The sequence below is a fragment of the Haliotis rufescens genome, unplaced genomic scaffold (assembly GCF_023055435.1).
Source record: "Haliotis rufescens isolate VD_foot unplaced genomic scaffold, xgHalRufe1.0.p SCAF_1, whole genome shotgun sequence".
In the NCBI taxonomy this organism is placed as follows: Eukaryota; Metazoa; Mollusca; class Gastropoda; order Lepetellida; family Haliotidae; genus Haliotis; species Haliotis rufescens.
The window spans coordinates 42,891,499-42,911,390 of record NW_025963779.1 but is presented as its reverse complement, the minus strand read 5'-3'; the positions used below and the strand labels follow the sequence as shown (position 1 = coordinate 42,911,390).

General features: G+C 36.4%; 1 protein-coding gene across 2 annotated transcripts in view; it reads left to right on the top strand.

The window, feature by feature from the left end:
• Positions 1 to 19,892, top strand: part of LOC124115358 (protein odd-skipped-related 2-like) — an 80,322-nt gene that overhangs the window by 34,432 nt on the left and 25,998 nt on the right. For both annotated transcript variants that reach the window (XM_046476304.1, XM_046476305.2), the window contains 2 exons: positions 16,847 to 16,927; positions 17,105 to 17,260. In XM_046476304.1, the coding sequence (XP_046332260.1) occupies positions 16,847 to 16,927; positions 17,105 to 17,260 (237 nt within the window). The remainder of the gene's footprint in view (positions 1 to 16,846; positions 16,928 to 17,104; positions 17,261 to 19,892) is intronic.

The window sequence follows — 19,892 nt, the reverse complement described above, 5'->3', positions numbered from 1 at the left end:
AGAACTTCCTGAACTGTAGTGGTACTCATTTTCAAAACTGGTTTTATATTAGGAAGAATCTTCCGTGAAAATTGAATAGATACTGTTTTATTACAGTTGAAATTGACATGCCAGTTTTCTGTCCAAGAGTATATTCTAATTGGATCGCAATTCAGACAATGTGCAGCTGTATGTGGATCATTTACCACGGCATATAGGGATGTGTCATTGGCAAACAATCTAATATTACTAACAGTATTGTCTATAATGTTGTTTATGAAGATTAAAAACAGTAGTGGTCCTAAAACTGCCCCTTGTGGAACTACGGCCATAACTGGTCATAAGTCTGAACTATACCCATTGATAACAAACCGTTGACATCTATTTTTTAAGGTAGCTTTCAAACCATCTCATTAATTTCCCTTCAATACCATAGGATTTGAGTTTATGGATAATGCCTTTATGCCAAACTTTATCAAAGGCCTTACTAATGTCGCAACAAAAGAAACGTCACCCAAAGTAACATTGCGTGAAAAGTTTCATTTAGATATCTGGGTAATTTTTATCAAAGTTTCTAAAATTTACTATTACCTTGTTCAGAAAAATGAAATTTGATGACAAAAAAACAAAGCAGATGACAATACAACCGATCGCCAAAACGCATCACGGCAACGGCCATGGTAAACCCGATGCACTTGAGTTCCGTGCAAATTGAAATGCACATGCGTTCCCCCATTTCGTGCCCTATAAAAATCCATCCAGATCGGATAACATTCATTCATTATTGAATTGCTACCATATGCCAAGATTGACAAGAAATCAGCAACACCAAGCCCTTTGATGATTGCAAGCTGGAAAAACCGCCGGGCAAGTAGCCAATGCATTTCAAGTCATGCTAAGGACCATATACAGGCTCCAGCAAAGGTACCAGACCACCAACACTACAGATGACCGACCACGTAGTGGAAGACCAAGGGTCACCACCCGACGTCAGGATCGTCAGATTGTGCGACAACATCTTCAAGATCGCTTTGTTACTGCTGCAGAAACTGCTCGACAGACCATGGGGACACACCAGTGCGGACACCGTGCGTCGACGATTGATGAGCAGACACCTCCTCTGTCACATGCCACACCGAGGACCCATTCTGACGCCACGTCATCACCTGGACCCTCTTCAGTGGGCAGCACAGCACCAGCATTGGCGCCACCAGCAGTGGAGAAGAGTCCTCTTCTCAGACGAGAGCCATTACTATATCTCAACAGCAGATGGCAGAGAGAGAGAGAGAGAGAGTCTGGTGACGCCGTGGGGAACATTATTCGGATGCTTATGTTGTTGAGAGAGACACATGGGGTGGTCCGAGCATCATGGTGTGGTCCGAGCATCATGGTGTGGGGTGGTATTGGTCTTGCACAGAGGGTCCGACCTGTGGTCTTCCAGAACATCGGCCCATAGAGAGGCAATGGCGTCACAGCAGCTCGGTACATTCATCAAGTCTTGAGACCACACGCCATACCTCATTTTGCACATCAGCATGATAACGCCTGTGCTCACACTGCGAGGGCAACAAGAGACTTCCTCCAGCAGAATGGCATTAGAACCATGCAGTGGCCTGCCCTCAGTCCCGATTTAAATCCGATTGAGCACCTGTGGGACGAGATTAAAAGACTGCTGAATGACGTCCGACCAAGGCCGACAACTGCAGCTGAACTGCATCAGGCAGTTCCTAAGAGTGTGGGCTCAACTGCCTATGGCCTTCATCAAACGCCTCATCAATTCCATGTATTTATGCTGCACGGCTGTCATCAATGCACATGGCGGACACACGAGATACTGACTTGTGATGCCATTTTCTCAGAGACTAGTGTTGTGTTTGACTTTAAGGACATTTGACACTTTAATTTTAACCTTGATGATCAGTTTTGCCAAGTTTCATCTTTTTAATATGTCTCAAAGTATGTTTACAGTGTTTGGACAAATAAGGTTTCTCATATATCTATCCATGGTGACATTTCTTTTGCAGTTCAGTATAGTATATTGTGGTAATTTACCGGGTTATACAGTATGTACATTCCTATAGAGAGTATGCACAGTATTATCTACAGTGCTACAGTGTTTACAGTCTTATACACTGTGTGTGCTGTCCAAAACACAGTATGTCAAATAAAACACTGCTCTATCATGCATCAGTTCTGAAAATTTGAACCAATTAAGCGCTCAAAACTTGGTAACATTGTAAATTGGACAACCCAATTTTTAAGAGGGTAGTAAGTTGTCCCCCTCAGATGAAACTGGGCAATGCAGATAAATGCAATGGTCGGGCAATCACACCCAAAAATGCGGGGAGAAAGGGTACAGATAATGGCCATCAGTTGTATGTGTTTGAGAGAATGTTCAGGAAATACCCACACACCACCACCACCACCCAATTCCACCACCCCTGTCTGTAAAATGGACTTGTCAGACATTGCTCCTCCTGGTCCCTGCAGTATTTTTATTGCATGTTCAACAACACCCGCTCATCGTTTAAACCTTTAATACACAGCATGTATCATCCTATACACAGTAACTTCTTAATTTATAGCTCTTCGGTACTATGAGCACATTTATAACGACAATAAAACAACCATGTATTATTCTTGCCACTTGCATGTATTACCTTACTTATGTTTAATTTGTTGGTATATGTGTGCTATGCTGCAGTTAGCTACAATTTGCTCATCACACATTGGTGACACTGAGTACGACAAGGTGGTGCTACGTACATATTTATGCAGGTCATGCTGACCTAGCTTGTACCAGCTACATAAATCCCTTCCCAAATGCACTCTTAACCTTTCCAGTTTATTGCTTAGACAACGGCTTGTGCCTACAACAGCCACACCCATCATAGTCGTAACTATTTGTTTTGACAGGAAGGAAGTTTGACAGGAGCATGCGCAGACATGAGTTTCCTCTCAGGAAGCTTACAAGCCTTCCTCCCACGCATGCGCAGTGGGTACAGGTCAGCAGCCATTGTTATCAGTTGTAAACAATTACAAGCAGTTTCCACCACCTCCCCAACCTACTCCCAAAGTAACCTCATGGTCATACCAGATATGATATGAAATTTATATTTTGTCTCACTTTATGTATCATACTCAAACTTGGGAATTCTCAGGCCCGGCCCAACTATCCTCCTCGACTTGCTTGGAGGCTTACAGCCTTACTATCCTCCTCAAATTGCTGGGATAGTTCCCCCTAAAGTTCAATAATCCACATCCAACTTGTAGGCTACTTGTATGCTCATTTATCGCACCATTTTGTGCCGTTCTGTGTAGTCACTCGCTGTGCTCTGAGGCTCAGAACTATTGCCAGCGTTTGATCCCAATGCTTGGGCATGACCGATGCTCGATCATGTACACACTTAGTGCCAACAATTTGGCCGTGTCATGTTATTATTTGCAAGTGGCCAAATCGTTTCTAATGCTTGGCATGATTGATGCTCAATCATGGGCACCCGTAATCAAACCTGAGAATTCCCCATACGCCAAATTTATAATTTTGTATTTTATCATAATAAATGTTTGAAACTACTTTGTGTTTGGTTGTCGTTATAAATATACATATTGTGTGCTGTCCTATACATAGTATGTAACGTCCTTATTATACATAGTGTGTGCTGTCCTATACACAGTATGTAACGTCCTTATTATACATAGTGTGTGCTGTCCTATACACAGTATGTAACTTCCCAATTATACATAGTGTGTGCTGTCCTATACACAGTATGTAACTTCCCAATTATACATAATGTGAACTGTCCTATACAAAGTATGTAACCTCCTAATTATACATAGTGTGTGCTGTCCTATACACAGTATGTAACTTCCCAATCATACATAGTGTATTCTGTTCTTAACACAGTATGTAACGTCCTAATTATACATAGTGTGTGCTGTCCTAAACACAGTATGTAACGTCCTAATTATACATAGTGTGTGCTGTCCTATACACACTATGCAACTTCCTAATTATACATAGTGTGTGCTGTCCTATACACAGTATGTAACCTCCCAATTATACATAGTGTGTGCTGTCCTATACAAAGTATGTAACCTCCCAATTATACATAGTGTGTGCTGTCCTATACAAAGTATGTAACTTCCTAATTATACGTAGTGTGTGCTGTTCTATACAAAGTATGTAACCTCCTAATTATACATAGTGTGTGCTGTCCTATACACAGTATGTAACTTCCTAATTATACATAGTGTGTTCTGTCCTATACACACTATGTTACTTCCTAATTATACATAATGTGTGCTGTCCTATACAAAGTATGTAACCTCCCAATTACACATAGTGTGTGCTGTCCTATACACAGTATGTAACTTCCCAATCATATATAGTGTATTCTGTTCTTAACACAGTATGTAACGTCCTAATTATACATAGTGTGTGCTGTCCTAAACACAGTATGTAACTTCCTAATTATACATAGTGTGTGCTGTCCTAAACACAGTATGTAATGTCCTTATTATACATAGTGTGTGCTGTCCTATACACAGTATGTAACTTCCCAATTATACATAGTGTGTGCTGTCCTAAACACAGTATGTAACGTCCTAATTATACATAGTGTGTGCTGTCCTATACACACTATGTAACTTCCTAATTATACATAGTGTGTGCTGTCCTATACACAGTATGTAACTTCCAAATTATACATAATGTGTGCTGTCCTATACAAAGTATGTAACTTCCTAATTATACATAGTGTGTGCTGTCCTATACACACTATGTAACTTCCTAATTATACATAGTGTGTGCTGTCCTATACACAGTATGTTATGTCCCAATTATACATAGTGTGTGCTGTCCTATACAAAGTATGTAACCTCCCAATAATACATAGTGTGTGCTGTCCTAAACACAGTATGTAACCTCCCAATTATACATAGTGTGTGCTGTCCTATACACACTATGTAACTTCCTAATTATACATAGTTTGTGCTGTCCTATACACACTATGTAACTTCCTAATTATACATATTTTGTGCTGTCCTGTACACACTATGTAACTTCCTAATTATACATAGTGTGTGCTGTCCTATACACACTATGTAACTTCCTAATTATACATAGTTTGTGCTGTCCTATACACACTATGTAACTTACTTATTATACATAGTGTGTCCTGTCCTATACACAGTACGTAACCTCCCAATTATACATAGTGTGTGCTGTCCTATACAAAGTATATAACTTCCTAATTATACATACTTTGTGCTGTCCTATACACAGTATGTAACTTCCTAATTATACATAGTGTTTGATGTCCTATACACAGTATATAACTTCTTTATTATACACAGTATGTAACTTCCTAATTATACATAGTATGTTACTTCAGTATGTAACTTCCCAAATATACATAGTGTGTGCTGTCCTATACACAGTATGTAACGTCCTTATTATACATAGTGTGTGCTGTCCTATACACAGTATGTAACGTCCTTATTATACATAGTGTGTGCTGTCCTATACACAGTATGTAACGTCCGAATTATACATAGTGTGTGCTGTCCTATATACAGTATATAACTTCTTTATTATACACACTATGTAACTTCTTAATTATACATATTATGTAACTTCAGTATGTCACTTCCCAAATATACATAGTGTGTGCTGTCCTATACACAGTATGTAACGTCCTTATTATCCATAGTGTGTGCTGTCCTATACACAGTATGTAACTTCCCAATTATACATAATGTGTGCTGTCCTATACAAAGTATGTAACCTCCCAATTATACATAGTGTGTGCTGTCCTATACACAGTATGTAACTTCCTAATTATACATAGTGTGTGCTGTCCTATACACACTATGTAACTTCCCAATTATACATAGTGTGTGCTGTCCTATACAAAGTATGTAACCTCCCAATTATACATAGTGTGTGCTGTCCTAAACACAGTATGTAACGTCCCAATTATACATAGTGTGTGCTGTCCTATACACACTATGTAACTTCCTAAGTATACATAGTTTGTGCTGCCCTATACACACTATGTAACTTCCTAATTATACATAGTGTGTGCTGTCCTATACACACTATGTAACTTCCTAATTATACATAGTGTGTGCTGTCCTATACACACTATGTAACTTCCTAATTATACATAGTTTGTGCTGTCCTATACACACTATGTAACTTACTTATTATACATAGTGTGTGCTGTCCTGTACACAGTATGTAACCTCCCAATTATACATAGTGTGTGCTGTCCTACACAAAGTATATAACTTCCTAATTAAACATAGTTTGTGCTGTCCTATACACACTATGTAACTTACTAATTATACAAAGTGTGTGCTGTCCTATACAAAGTATATAACTTCTTAATTATACATAATGTGTGCTGTCCTATACACACTATGTAACTTCCTAATTATACATAGTGTGTGCTGTCCTATACACACTATGTAACTTCCTAAGTATACATAGTTTGTGCTGTCCTATACACACTATGTAACTTCCTTATTATACATAGTGTGTGCTGTCCTATACAAAGTATATAACTTCTTAATAATACATAGTGTGTGCTGTCGTATACACAGTATGTAACGTCCTTATTATACATAGTGTGTGCTGTCCTATACACAGTATGTAACCTCCCAATTATACATAGTGTGTGCTGTCCTAAACACGGTATGTAACGTCCCAATTATACATAGTGTGTGCTGTCCTGTACACACTATGTAACTTCCTAATTATACATAGTGTGTGCTGTCCTATACAAAGTATGTAACCTCCCACTCATACATAATGTGTGCTGTCCTATACACAGTATGTAACGTCCCAATTATACATAGTGTGTGCTGTCCTATATACAGTATATAACTTCTTTATTATACACAGTATGTAACTTCCTAATTATACATAGTATGTAACTTCAGTATGTCACTTCCCAAATATACATAGTGTGTGCTGTCCTATACACAGTATGTAACGTCCTTATTATACATAGTGTGTGCTGACCTATACAAAGTATGTAACTTCCCAATCATATATAGTGTATTCTGTTCTTTACACAGTATGTAACATCCTAATTATACATAGTGTGTGCTGTCCTAAACACTGTATGTAACTTCCTAATTATACATAGTGTGTGCTGTCCTAAACACAGTATATAACTTCTTTATTATACACAGTTTGTAACTTCCTAATTATACATAGTATGTTACTTCAGTATGTAACTTCCCAAATATACATAGTGTGTGCTGTCCTCTACACAGTATGTAACGTCCTTATTATACATAGTGTGTGCTGTCCTATACACAGTATGTAACGTCCCAATTATACATAGTGTGTGCTGTCCTATATACAGTATATAACTTCTTTATTATACACAGTATGTAACTTCCTAATTATACATAGTATGTAACTTCAGTATGTCACTTCCCAAATATACATAGTGTGTGCTGTCCTATACACAGTATGTAACCTCCCAATTATACATAGTGTGTGCTGTCCTACACAAAGTATATAACTTCCTAATTATACATAGTTTGTGCTGTCCTATACACACTATGTAACTTACTAATTATACAAAGTGTGTGCTGTCCTATACAAAGTATATAACTTCTTAATTATACATAATGTGTGCTGTCCTATACACACTATGTAACTTCCTAATTATACATAGTGTGTGCTGTCCTATACACACTATGTAACTTCCTAAGTATACATAGTTTGTGCTGTCCTATACACACTATGTAACTTCCTTATTATACATAGTGTGTGCTGTCCTATACAAAGTATATAACTTCTTAATAATACATAGTGTGTGCTGTCGTATACACAGTATGTAACGTCCTTATTATACATAGTGTGTGCTGTCCTATACACAGTATGTAACCTCCCAATTATACATAGTGTGTGCTGTCCTAAACACAGTATGTAACGTCCCAATTATACATAGTGTGTGCTGTCCTGTACACACTATGTAACTTCCTAATTATACATAGTGTGTGCTGTCCTATACAAAGTATGTAACCTCCCACTTATACATAATGTGTGCTGTCCTATACACAGTATGTAACGTCCCAATTATACATAGTGTGTGCTGTCCTATATACAGTATATAACTTCTTTATTATACACAGTATGTAACTTCCTAATTATACATAGTATGTAACTTCAGTATGTCACTTCCCAAATATACATAGTGTGTGCTGTCCTATACACAGTATGTAACGTCCTTATTATACATAGTGTGTGCTGACCTATACAAAGTATGTAACTTCCCAATCATATATAGTGTATTCTGTTCTTTACACAGTATGTAACATCCTAATTATACATAGTGTGTGCTGTCCTAAACACTGTATGTAACTTCCTAATTATACATAGTGTGTGCTGTCCTAAACACAGTATATAACTTCTTTATTATACACAGTTTGTAACTTCCTAATTATACATAGTATGTTACTTCAGTATGTAACTTCCCAAATATACATAGTGTGTGCTGTCCTCTACACAGTATGTAACGTCCTTATTATACATAGTGTGTGCTGTCCTATACACAGTATGTAACGTCCCAATTATACATAGTGTGTGCTGTCCTATATACAGTATATAACTTCTTTATTATACACAGTATGTAACTTCCTAATTATACATAGTATGTAACTTCAGTATGTCACTTCCCAAATATACATAGTGTGTGCTGTCCTATACACAGTATGTAACGTCCTTATTATACATAGTGTGTGCTGTCCTATACACAGTATGTAACTTCCCAATTATACATAATGTGTGCTGTCCTATACAAAGTATGTAACCTCCCAATTATACATAGTGTGTGCTGTCCTATACACAGTATGTAACTTCCTAATTATACATAGTGTGTGCTGTCCTATACACACTATGTAACTTCCTAATTATACATAGTGTGTGCTGTCCTATACACACTATGTAACTTCCCAATTATACATAGTGTGTGCTGTCCTATACAAAGTATGTAACCTCCCAATTATACATAGTGTGTGCTGTCCTAAACACAGTATGTAACGTCCCAATTATACATAGTGTGTGCTGTCCTATACACACTATGTAACTTCCTAAGTATACATAGTTTGTGCTGTCCTATACACACTATGTAACTTCCTAATTATACATAGTGTGTGCTGTCCTATACACACTATGTAACTTCCTAATTATACATAGTTTGTGCTGTCCTATACACACTATGTAACTTCCTAATTATACATAGTGTGTGCTGTCCTATACACACTATGTAACTTCCTAATTATACATAGTTTGTGCTGTCCTATACACACTATGTAACTTACTTATTATACATAGTGTGTCCTGTCCTATACACAGTATGTAACCTCCCAATTATACATAGTGTGTGCTTTCCTATACAAAGTATATAACTTCCTAATTATACATAGTTTGTGCTGTCCTATACACACTATGTAACTTCCTAATTATACAAAGTGTGTGCTGTCCTATACAAAGTATATAACTTCTTAATTATACATAATGTGTGCTGTCCTATACACACTATGTAACTTCCTAATTATACATAGTGTGTGCTGTCCTATACACACTATGTAACTTCCTAAGTATACATAGTTTGTGCTGTCCTATACACACTATGTAACGTCCTTATTATACATAGTGTGTGCTGTCCTATACAAAGTATATAACTTCTTAATAATACATAGTGTGTGCTGTCGTATACACAGTATGTAACCTCCTTATTATACATAGTGTGTGCTGTCCTATACACAGTATGTAACCTCCCAATTATACATAGTGTGTGCTGTCCTAAACACAGTATGTAACGTCCCAATTATACATAGTGTGTGCTGTCCTGTACACACTATGTAACTTCCTAATTATACATAGTGTGTGCTGTCCTATACAAAGTATGTAACCTCCCAATTATACATAATGTGTGCTGTCCTATACAAAGTATATAACTTCCCAATTATACATAGTGTGTGCTGACCTATACAAAGTATGTAACTTCCCAATCATATATAGTGTATTCTGTTCTTTACACAGTATGTAACATCCTAATTATACATAGTGTGTGCTGTCCTAAACACTGTATGTAACTTCCTAATTATACATAGTGTGTGCTGTCCTAAACACAGTATATAACCTCTTTATTATACACAGTTTGTAACTTCCTAATTATACATAGTATGTTACTTCAGTATGTAACTTCCCAAATATACATAGTGTGTGCTGTCCTATACACAGTATGTAACGTCCTTATTATACATAGTGTGTGCAGTCCTATACACAGTATGTAACGTCCCAATTATACATAGTGTGTGCTGTCCTATATACAGTATATAACTTCTTTATTATACACAGTATGTAACTTCCTAATTATACATAGTATGTAACTTCAGTATGTCACTTCCCAAATATACATAGTGTGTGCTGTCCTATACACAGTATGTAACGTCCTTATTATACATAGTGTGTGCTGTCCTATACACAGTATGTAACTTCCCAATTATACATAATGTGTGCTGTCCTATACAAAGTATGTAACCTCCCAATTATACATAGTGTGTGCTGTCCTATACACAGTATGTAACTTCCTAATTATACATAGTGTGTGCTGTCCTATACACACTATGTAACTTCCTAATTATACATAGTGTGTGCTGTCCTATACACACTATGTAACTTCCCAATTATACATAGTGTGTGCTGTCCTATACAAAGTATGTAACCTCCCAATTATACATAGTGTGTGCTGTCCTAAACACAGTATGTAACGTCCCAATTATACATAGTGTGTGCTGTCCTATACACACTATGTAACTTCCTAAGTATACATAGTTTGTGCTGTCCTATACACACTATGTAACTTCCTAATTATACATAGTGTGTGCTGTCCTATACACACTATGTAACTTACTTATTATACATAGTGTGTGCTGTCCTATACACAGTATGTAACCTCCCAATTATACATAGTGTGTGCTGTCCTATACAAAGTATATAACTTCCTAATTATACATAGTTTGTGCTGTCCTATACACACTATGTAACTTCCTAATTATACAAAGTGTGTGCTGTCCTATACAAAGTATATAACTTCTTAATTATACATAATGTGTGCTGTCCTATACACACTATGTACATTCCTAATTATACATAGTGTATGCTGTCCTATACACACTATGTAACTTCCTAAGTATACATAGTTTGTGCTGTCCTATACACACTATGTAACTTCCTTATTATACATAGTGTGTGCTGTCCTATACAAAGTATATAACTTCTTAATAATACATAGTGTGTGCTGTCGTATACACAGTATGTAACGTCCTTATTATACATAGTGTGTGCTGTCCTATACACAGTATGTAACCTCCCAATTATGCATAGTGTATGCTGTCCTAAACACACTATGTAACGTCCCAATTATACATAGTGTGTGCTGTCCTGTACACACTATGTAACTTCCTAATTATACATAGTGTGTGCTGTCCTATACAAAGTATGTAACCTCCCAATTATACATAATGTGTGCTGTCCTATACAAAGTATATAACTTCCCAATTATACATAGTGTGTGCTGACCTATACAAAGTATGTAACTTCCCAATCATATATAGTGTATTCTGTTCTTTACACAGTATGTAACGTCCTAATTATACATAGTGTGTGCTGTCCTAAACACTGTATGTAACTTCCTAATTATACATAGTGTGTGCTGTCCTAAACACAGTATGTAACGTCCTTCTAATACATAGTGTGTGCTGTCCTATACACAGTATGTAACTTCCCAATTATACATAGTGTGTGCTGTCCTAAACACAGTATGTAACATCCTAATTATACATAGTGTGTGCTGTCCTATACACACTATGTAACTTCCTAATTATACATAGTGTGTGCTGTCCTATACACAGTATGTAACTTCCCAATTATACATAGTGTGTGCTGTCCTATACACAGTATGTAACTTCCTAATTATACATAGTGTGTGCTGTCCTATACACACTATGTAACTTCCTAATTATACATAGTGTGTGCTGTCCTATACACAGTATGTTATGTCCCAATTATACATAGTGTGTGCTGTCCTATACAAAGTATGTAACCTCCCAATTATACATAGTGTGTGCTGTCCTAAACACAGTATGTAACGTCCCAATCATACATAGTGTGTGCTGTCCTATACACACTATGTAACTTCCTAATTATACATAGTTTGTGCTGTCCTATACACACTATGTAACTTCCTAATTATACATATTTTGTGCTGTCCTATACACACTATGTAACTTCCTAATTATACATAGTGTGTGCTGTCCTATACACACTATGCAACTTCCTAATTATACATAGTTTGTGCTGTCCTATACACACTATGTAACTTCCTAATTATACATAGTGTTTGATGTCCTATACACAGTATATAACTTCTTTATTATACACAGTATGTAACTTCCTAATTATACATAGTATGTAACTTCAGTATGTAACTTCCCAAATATACATAGTGTGTGCTGTCCTATACACAGTATGTAACGTCCTTATTATACATAGTGTGTGCTGTCCTATACACAGTATGTAACGTCCCAATTATACATGGTGTGTGCTGTCCTATAAACAGTATATAACTTCTTTATTATACACAGTATGTAACTTCCTAATTATACATAGTATGTTACTTCAGTATGTAACTTCCCAAATATACATAGTGTGTGCTGTCCTATACACAGTATGTAACATCCTTATTATACATAGTGTGTGCTGTCCTATACACAGTATATAACTTCTTTATTATACACAGTATGTAACTTCCCAATTATACATAGTGTGTGCTGTCCTATACACAGTATGTAACTTCCTAATTATACATAGTGTGTGCCGTCCTATACACACTATGTAACTTCCTAATTATACATAGTGTGTGCTGTCCTATACACACTATGTAACTTCCCAATTATACATAGTGTGTGCTGTCCTAAACACAGTATGTGACGTCCCAATTATACATAGTGTGTGCTGTCCTATACAAAGTATGTAACCTCCCAATTATACATAGTGTGTGCTGTTCTAAACACAGTATGTGACGTCCCAATTATACATAGTTTGTGCTGTCCTATACACACTATGTAACTTCCTAATTATACATAGTTTGTGCTGTCCTATACACACTATGTAACTTCCTAATTATACATAGTGTGTGCTGTCCTATACACACTATGTAACTTCCTAAGTATACATAGTGTGTGCTGTCCTATACATAGTATGTAACGTCCTTATTATACATAGTGTGTGCTGTCCTATACACAGTATGTAACGTCCCAATTATACATAGTGTGTGCTGTCCTATATACAGTATATAACTTCTTTATTATACACAGTATGTAACTTCCTAATTATACATAGTATGTAACTTCAGTATGTAACTTCCCAAATATACATAGTGTGTGCTGTCCTATACACAGTATGTAATGTCCTTATTATACATAGTGTGTGCTGTCCTATACACAGTATGTAACTTCCCAATTATACATAGTGTGTGCTGTCCTATACACAGTATGTAACTTCCTAATTATACATAGTGTGTGCTGTCCTATACACAGTATGTAACTTCCTAATTATACATAGTGTGTGCTGTCCTATAGACACTATGTAACTTCCCAATTATACATAGTGTGTGCTGTCCTAAACACAGTATGTGACGTCCCAATTATACATAGTGTGTGCTCTCCTATACAAAGTATGTAACCTCCCAATTATACATAGTGTGTGCTGTCCTATACACAGTATGTAACGTCCCAATTATACATAGTGTGTGCTGTCCTATACACACTATGTAACTTCCTAATTATACATAGTTTGTGCTGTCCTATACACACTATGTAACTTCCTAATTATACATAGTTTGTGCTGTCCTATACACACTATGTAACTTCCTAATTATACATAGTGTGTGCTGTCCTATACAAAGTATATAACTTCTTAATTATACATAGTTTGTGCTGTCCTATACACACTATGTAACTTCCTAATTATACATAGTGTGTGCTGTCCTATACACACTATGTAACTTCCTAAGTATACATAGTGTTTGCTGTCCTATACACACTAGGTAACTTCCTTATTATACAAGACCGCCTCCGTGGTCTTGTGGTAGAGCGTCCGCCCGGAGAGCGGAAGGTCCAGGGTTCGATCCCGGGCCGCGTCATACAAAAAGACGTTAAAAGATTGTACTTGTTGTTACCCTGTCTGGCGCTCGGCATTACGGGGCTAAAACAAGGACTGGTCGGCTCGGAGTCAGTATACTGTGTCTGAGTGGGGTATTCATGTGAAACTGCGGCATGGTATCTCAGTGAGCTAGCACTATAAATCGGCATCAGTCCGGACTAGTACAAGCAGCCACACACACACATACACGTGCATGCACGTCGCTATATAAGTGCAATAATCTTGGACGCGACGTTAAACCCAATTTCACCTCACCTTATTATACATAGTGTGTGCTGTCCTATACAAAGTATATAACTTCTTAATAATACATAGTGTGTGCTGTCCTATACACAGTATGTAACGTCCTTATTATACATAGTGTGTGCTGTCCTATACACAGTATGTAACCTCCCAATTATACATAGTGTGTGCTGTCCTAAACACAGTATGTAACGTCCCAATTATACATAGTGTGTGCTGTCCTATACACACTATGTAACTTCCTAATTATACATAGTGTGTGCTGTCCTATACAAAGTCTGTAACCTCCCAATTATACATAATGTGTGCTGTCCTATACAAAGTATATAGTTTCCCAATTATACACAGTGTGTTCTGTCCTATACACACTATGTAACTTCCTAATTATACATAATGTGTGCTGTCCTATACACAGTATGTAACTTCCTAATTATACATAGTGTGTGCTGTCCTATACACACTATGTAACTTCCTAATTATACATAGTGTGTGCTGTCCTATACAAAGTATATAACTTCCTAATTATACATAGTGTGTGCTGTCCTATACAAAGTATGTAACCTCCCAATTATACATAGTGTGTGCTGTCCTATACAAAGTATATAACTTCTTAATTATACATAGTTTGTGCTGTCCTATACACACTATGTAACTTCCTAATTATACATAGTGTGCGCTGTCCTATACAAAGTATATAACTTCTTAATTATACATGTGTGCTGTCCTATACACACTATGTAACTTCCTAATTATACATAGTGTGTGCTGTCCTATACACACTATGTAACTTCCTAAGTATACATAGTTTGTGCTGTCCTATACACACTATGTAACTTCCTTATTATACATAGTGTGTGCTGTCCTATACAAAGTATATAACTTCTTAATAATACATAGTGTGTGCTGTCCTATACACAGTATGTAACGTCCTTATTATACATAGTGTGTGCTGTCCTATACACAGTATGTAACCTCCCAATTATACATAGTGTGTGCTGTCCTAAACACAGTATGTAACGTCCCAATTATACATAGTGTGTGCTGTCCTATACACACTATGTAACTTCCTAATTATACATAGTGTGTGCTGTCCTATACACACTATGTAACTTCCTAATTATACATAGTGTGTGCTGTCCTATACACAGTATGTAACCTCCCAATTATACAGAGTGTGTGCTGTCCTATACAAAGTATATAACTTCCCAATTATACATAATGTGTGCTGTCCTATACACACTATGTAACTTCCTAATTATACATAGTGTTTGCTGTCCTATACACACTATGTAACTTCCTAATTATACATAGTGTGTGCTGTCCTATACAAAGTATATAACTTCCCAATTATACATAGTGTGTGCTGTCCTATACAAAGTATGTAACCTCCCAATTATACATAGTGTGTGCTGTCCTATACAAAGTATATAACTTCTTAATTATACATAGTGTGTGCTGTCCTATACACAGTATGTAACTTCCTAATTATACATAGTGTATGCTGTCCTATACACAGTATATAACTTCTTTATTATACACAGTATGTATCTTCCTAATTATACATAGTATGTAACTTCAGTATGTAACTTCCTAATTATACATAGTGTATGCTGTCCTATACAGAGAATATACAGTATTTACCTCTGCACAGTATGCGTACTTTCATCTACAGTACGTACATTCTTACGCACAATATGTACAGTTAAATGTACAGTATGTACTGTCTTATGCACAATATGTAATGTGTAATCACCAGTGTGTGACGTACTGTGCAAATGTATGCACCGTGTTATACAGTTTGTACAGCGCTACAAACATCATGTACCATCTTATACACACTATGTATCGTCTAATCAACATTGTGGGAATTTATTCCATGGCATCTGATTGTGTAACCAAACATTTTTGTACTTGTTTCCATAGAAAGTCCTCCCAACCACTATACTACCCATATGAGATCGCTTGTACTATTATCATGTCAGTAACAATTGCGACCATTGCATTGACCATGTGGGCTTAAAACTTTGGAATATGAGTCCACATACTTTTACTAAAGTTGACGATTGGACTGGTGTTGAATAAATGCTGAATTCTTTTGTTATATGTGTATACTTAGAAGATTTCCTTATGTGTGACATTACCTTGTTTACAGGTTTTGTCTGTTAATAGGACTTGTACATTTAATTTGACTCTAGGTAATTAGTTTTGAGTTGTGCACTATCACCTTCAAAGTCAATTTCAAGATCATAAATTTGACATTTGACACCTCTTGAATTTTTTTTCTTCTGTGCAATATTTTCATACACGTGACCCAGTAAATCACTGAGGAACTGTTGTGCATGGCATATATGGATATCAGTATATTTTCAGTCAGCAAGAAGAGGCGTGTAGCAAGTACTGTGTTTTCTCCAGCCCCTCACATGTTAAAAAAACACGGAGACATGGACCTAGGTTTGTATAAGTTGTATAGCTGAACTCCATCATTTGTAATTCAGTCAGAAATATATGTATTTGTACATAAGGCCTAACATCGAGAAGTTATTTTACTGGTTAAACCTGAAAACCAACAATATTTAACACTGAATTTGTATTTGCTCTTTGATGCCAAATTAAAAAAAATAATTTCAGAGTGAAAAAAGAATTTATATGCAAGTACTGTGGCCGACACTTCAGCAAGTCTTACAATCTACTGATACACGAGCGCACTCACACAGACGAGCGGCCATACTCCTGTGACATCTGTGGCAAGGCTTTCAGGAGGCAGGATCACCTACGAGATCACAAGTAAGTTATCGTTCATAGCAGACGGATAGGATGAACTATCCTCGATCTCTTGATTGGTGGCTTGTGATTGCGTATCTGGACTAGCTGCTTCTGTTTGTTTTCTTTAGTGAAGTTATAGAGGCTATTTCATCCCCATCCGCCTATGAACTCATTCAGCAATAGCGACATCTCCACAAACCAATCATCTCACCTATCATGTGTTCTCTGGCTATCATATGGTTGCAAAATTAAATTTCTGTTTTTGTTAATTATAATCTCGATCTTTCATGTATATAAATTGTTGTTATTGTTACTACCAACGAAATTTAATTCTGTACCAGGCTCAGATTAGTCAGTCATTATTGTGAGTGATTGAGTTAAAATTTAACGTCAAATCGGCATTATTTCAGCCATATAGCGACGAGCTGACAACGGTATGTGGATCGATATCACTTAATAGCATATTTAAGAAGTCGTTGCATTACTGCCTAGAAGTCCATTCCCCTTACATGCATGGGCAACGCGTGACGCAACCTGTTTCAGAGGGAACAAACTTTTGACCGAAGAAGGACCCATATTAAGCTGAAATTGGAGGTATTAACAAGGAGAGCAATTTTTGATATCCTGATGAAAAATGTTAAAAGCCATTTTATGATTTGTACTTGCCGATGTCTCCTTTTAAGATGATAGATAGATCGTCTTTATTTCCTCCAAGAAATGAAGATACATTGATATCAGATATTATGGTATTCTAACAATGAACATATATATAACAGGGGATATATTGTGTGTACAGGCAGTTTCACATCTTATCATATAATATTTCTGACTTTAGACATTTTTACATCGATGCTCATGATTTCAATCACTGGATTGTCTGGTCCAGACTCGATTATTTACAGAAAGCTGTCATATAGCTGTAATATTGCTAAGTGCTGTGTTAAACAACAAACAAACCATACCAAAACATTTCAATAATTTTACATACAAGGAGCTTTATATTTGTCCATAAGTTGTATTGAATAGCCATAGTACTATCTGTTGCCAAGTAAAAAGGACGGAAAGGTATCGTCATCATCATTTCAGATGCTATAAAAAGTTGTCACATCTACTCGTAGTAAATCAATAATAGACTCAACAAGAATATTTCTTTGTTGTTGAGTCTTTTAACAATACATAAGTACATGTTTGATCATATCAAAAGCAAATGTGCCACATAAACATTCAACAGATTGTATACTGTAGGTGCTAAGACATAATAAATATGCTAAATCATAGAAGTGTTCCAGCCTTTCAATTGTTAGTAACCATAGTCTGTGTACCTTAGGAGATCATTTTAAGAAAGTATCATTTTAGTTTTTCTCTTGAATGAAACTCTGCATATATTATGTTACGGTCACATACGCTTATTTGTTCTTTAACTCGACTCGCCCATGCATGTTTGTTGGGGAAATGAGAAGAGTGGTATGGGTGTTAATATCATTATTGAGTTCATATTTGTTTACTAGAGATAGCATGTGGTATACGTGTGACATTTTACTTTCATCATCTTTTTCTTTAACTGTATGAGTTGATACTGAACAAGTCTGTGCTGTAATAGTCTTTTAAATGCAAAGTTAATGTCACTATTACATGGTCTTCCAAGGAATAAGAGAGCTCGTTGATCAATGTACGCCTTGAGAGAAGTTAAACCAAGACAATCTCTGGTGACGACGGAAGGAGTGCATCTAGACAATCCTTGAATCTTTTTACAAAAATAACGTTCAATAATTTCAAACATTTTGTATTCCTTTGTTGACAGTTTACACCATACACTACAAGCAAATAATCCACATGTAATATTACCCTTTCCCATATACCAACAGCTGGGATAGGGTTTAAACCACCAAAATATAGCCCATGATTATAATTTATATTGACTAACATTCTGAGTTTTTCACATATTAAATGGGTATGTTCTAAGGGTCTCTTTGATGTACTTAAAAGAAATACAGCATTAGTTACATTTTCCTTTTTATCCCCCCGGCATATAATGCGGGGGGATATAGCGATCAGCCAGTCTGTCTGTCCGTCCATCTGACCGTCTGTCCGTCTGTCCGTCCGTAATCATTTCCTTTTCCGGGGCAGAATTCCCAAACCATTCAGTGTATTTGATCGAAACTTGGCAAATCTATCAGGCACATACTGAAGTAGTGCCTTTTGATATTTTGGAATTTTACTTATTTTTATTTTTTAAAATTTTTATGGAATTAAGTTGGACATAGACTCAATTGGGGATGGGGTTCGTTTCCGGGGCAGAATTCGAAAATCATTCAGTGAATTGATCGAAACTTGGCAAATCTATCAGGCACATACTAAAGTGGTGCCTTTTGATATTTGGGGATTTTTCTAATTTTTATTTTTTTCAATTTTTATGGAATGAAGTTGGACATAGACTCAATTGGGTATGGGGTTCGTTTCCGGGGCAGAATACAAAAACCATTCAGAGTATTTGATCGAAACTTGGCAAAGCTATCAGGCACATACTGAAGTGGTGCCTTTTGATATTAATTTTTTTACGAATTTTTATTTTTTTACAATTTTTATGGAAAGAAGTTGGACCTAGACTCCATTGGGGAACGGGTTCGTTTCCGGGCCAGAATTCGAAAACAAT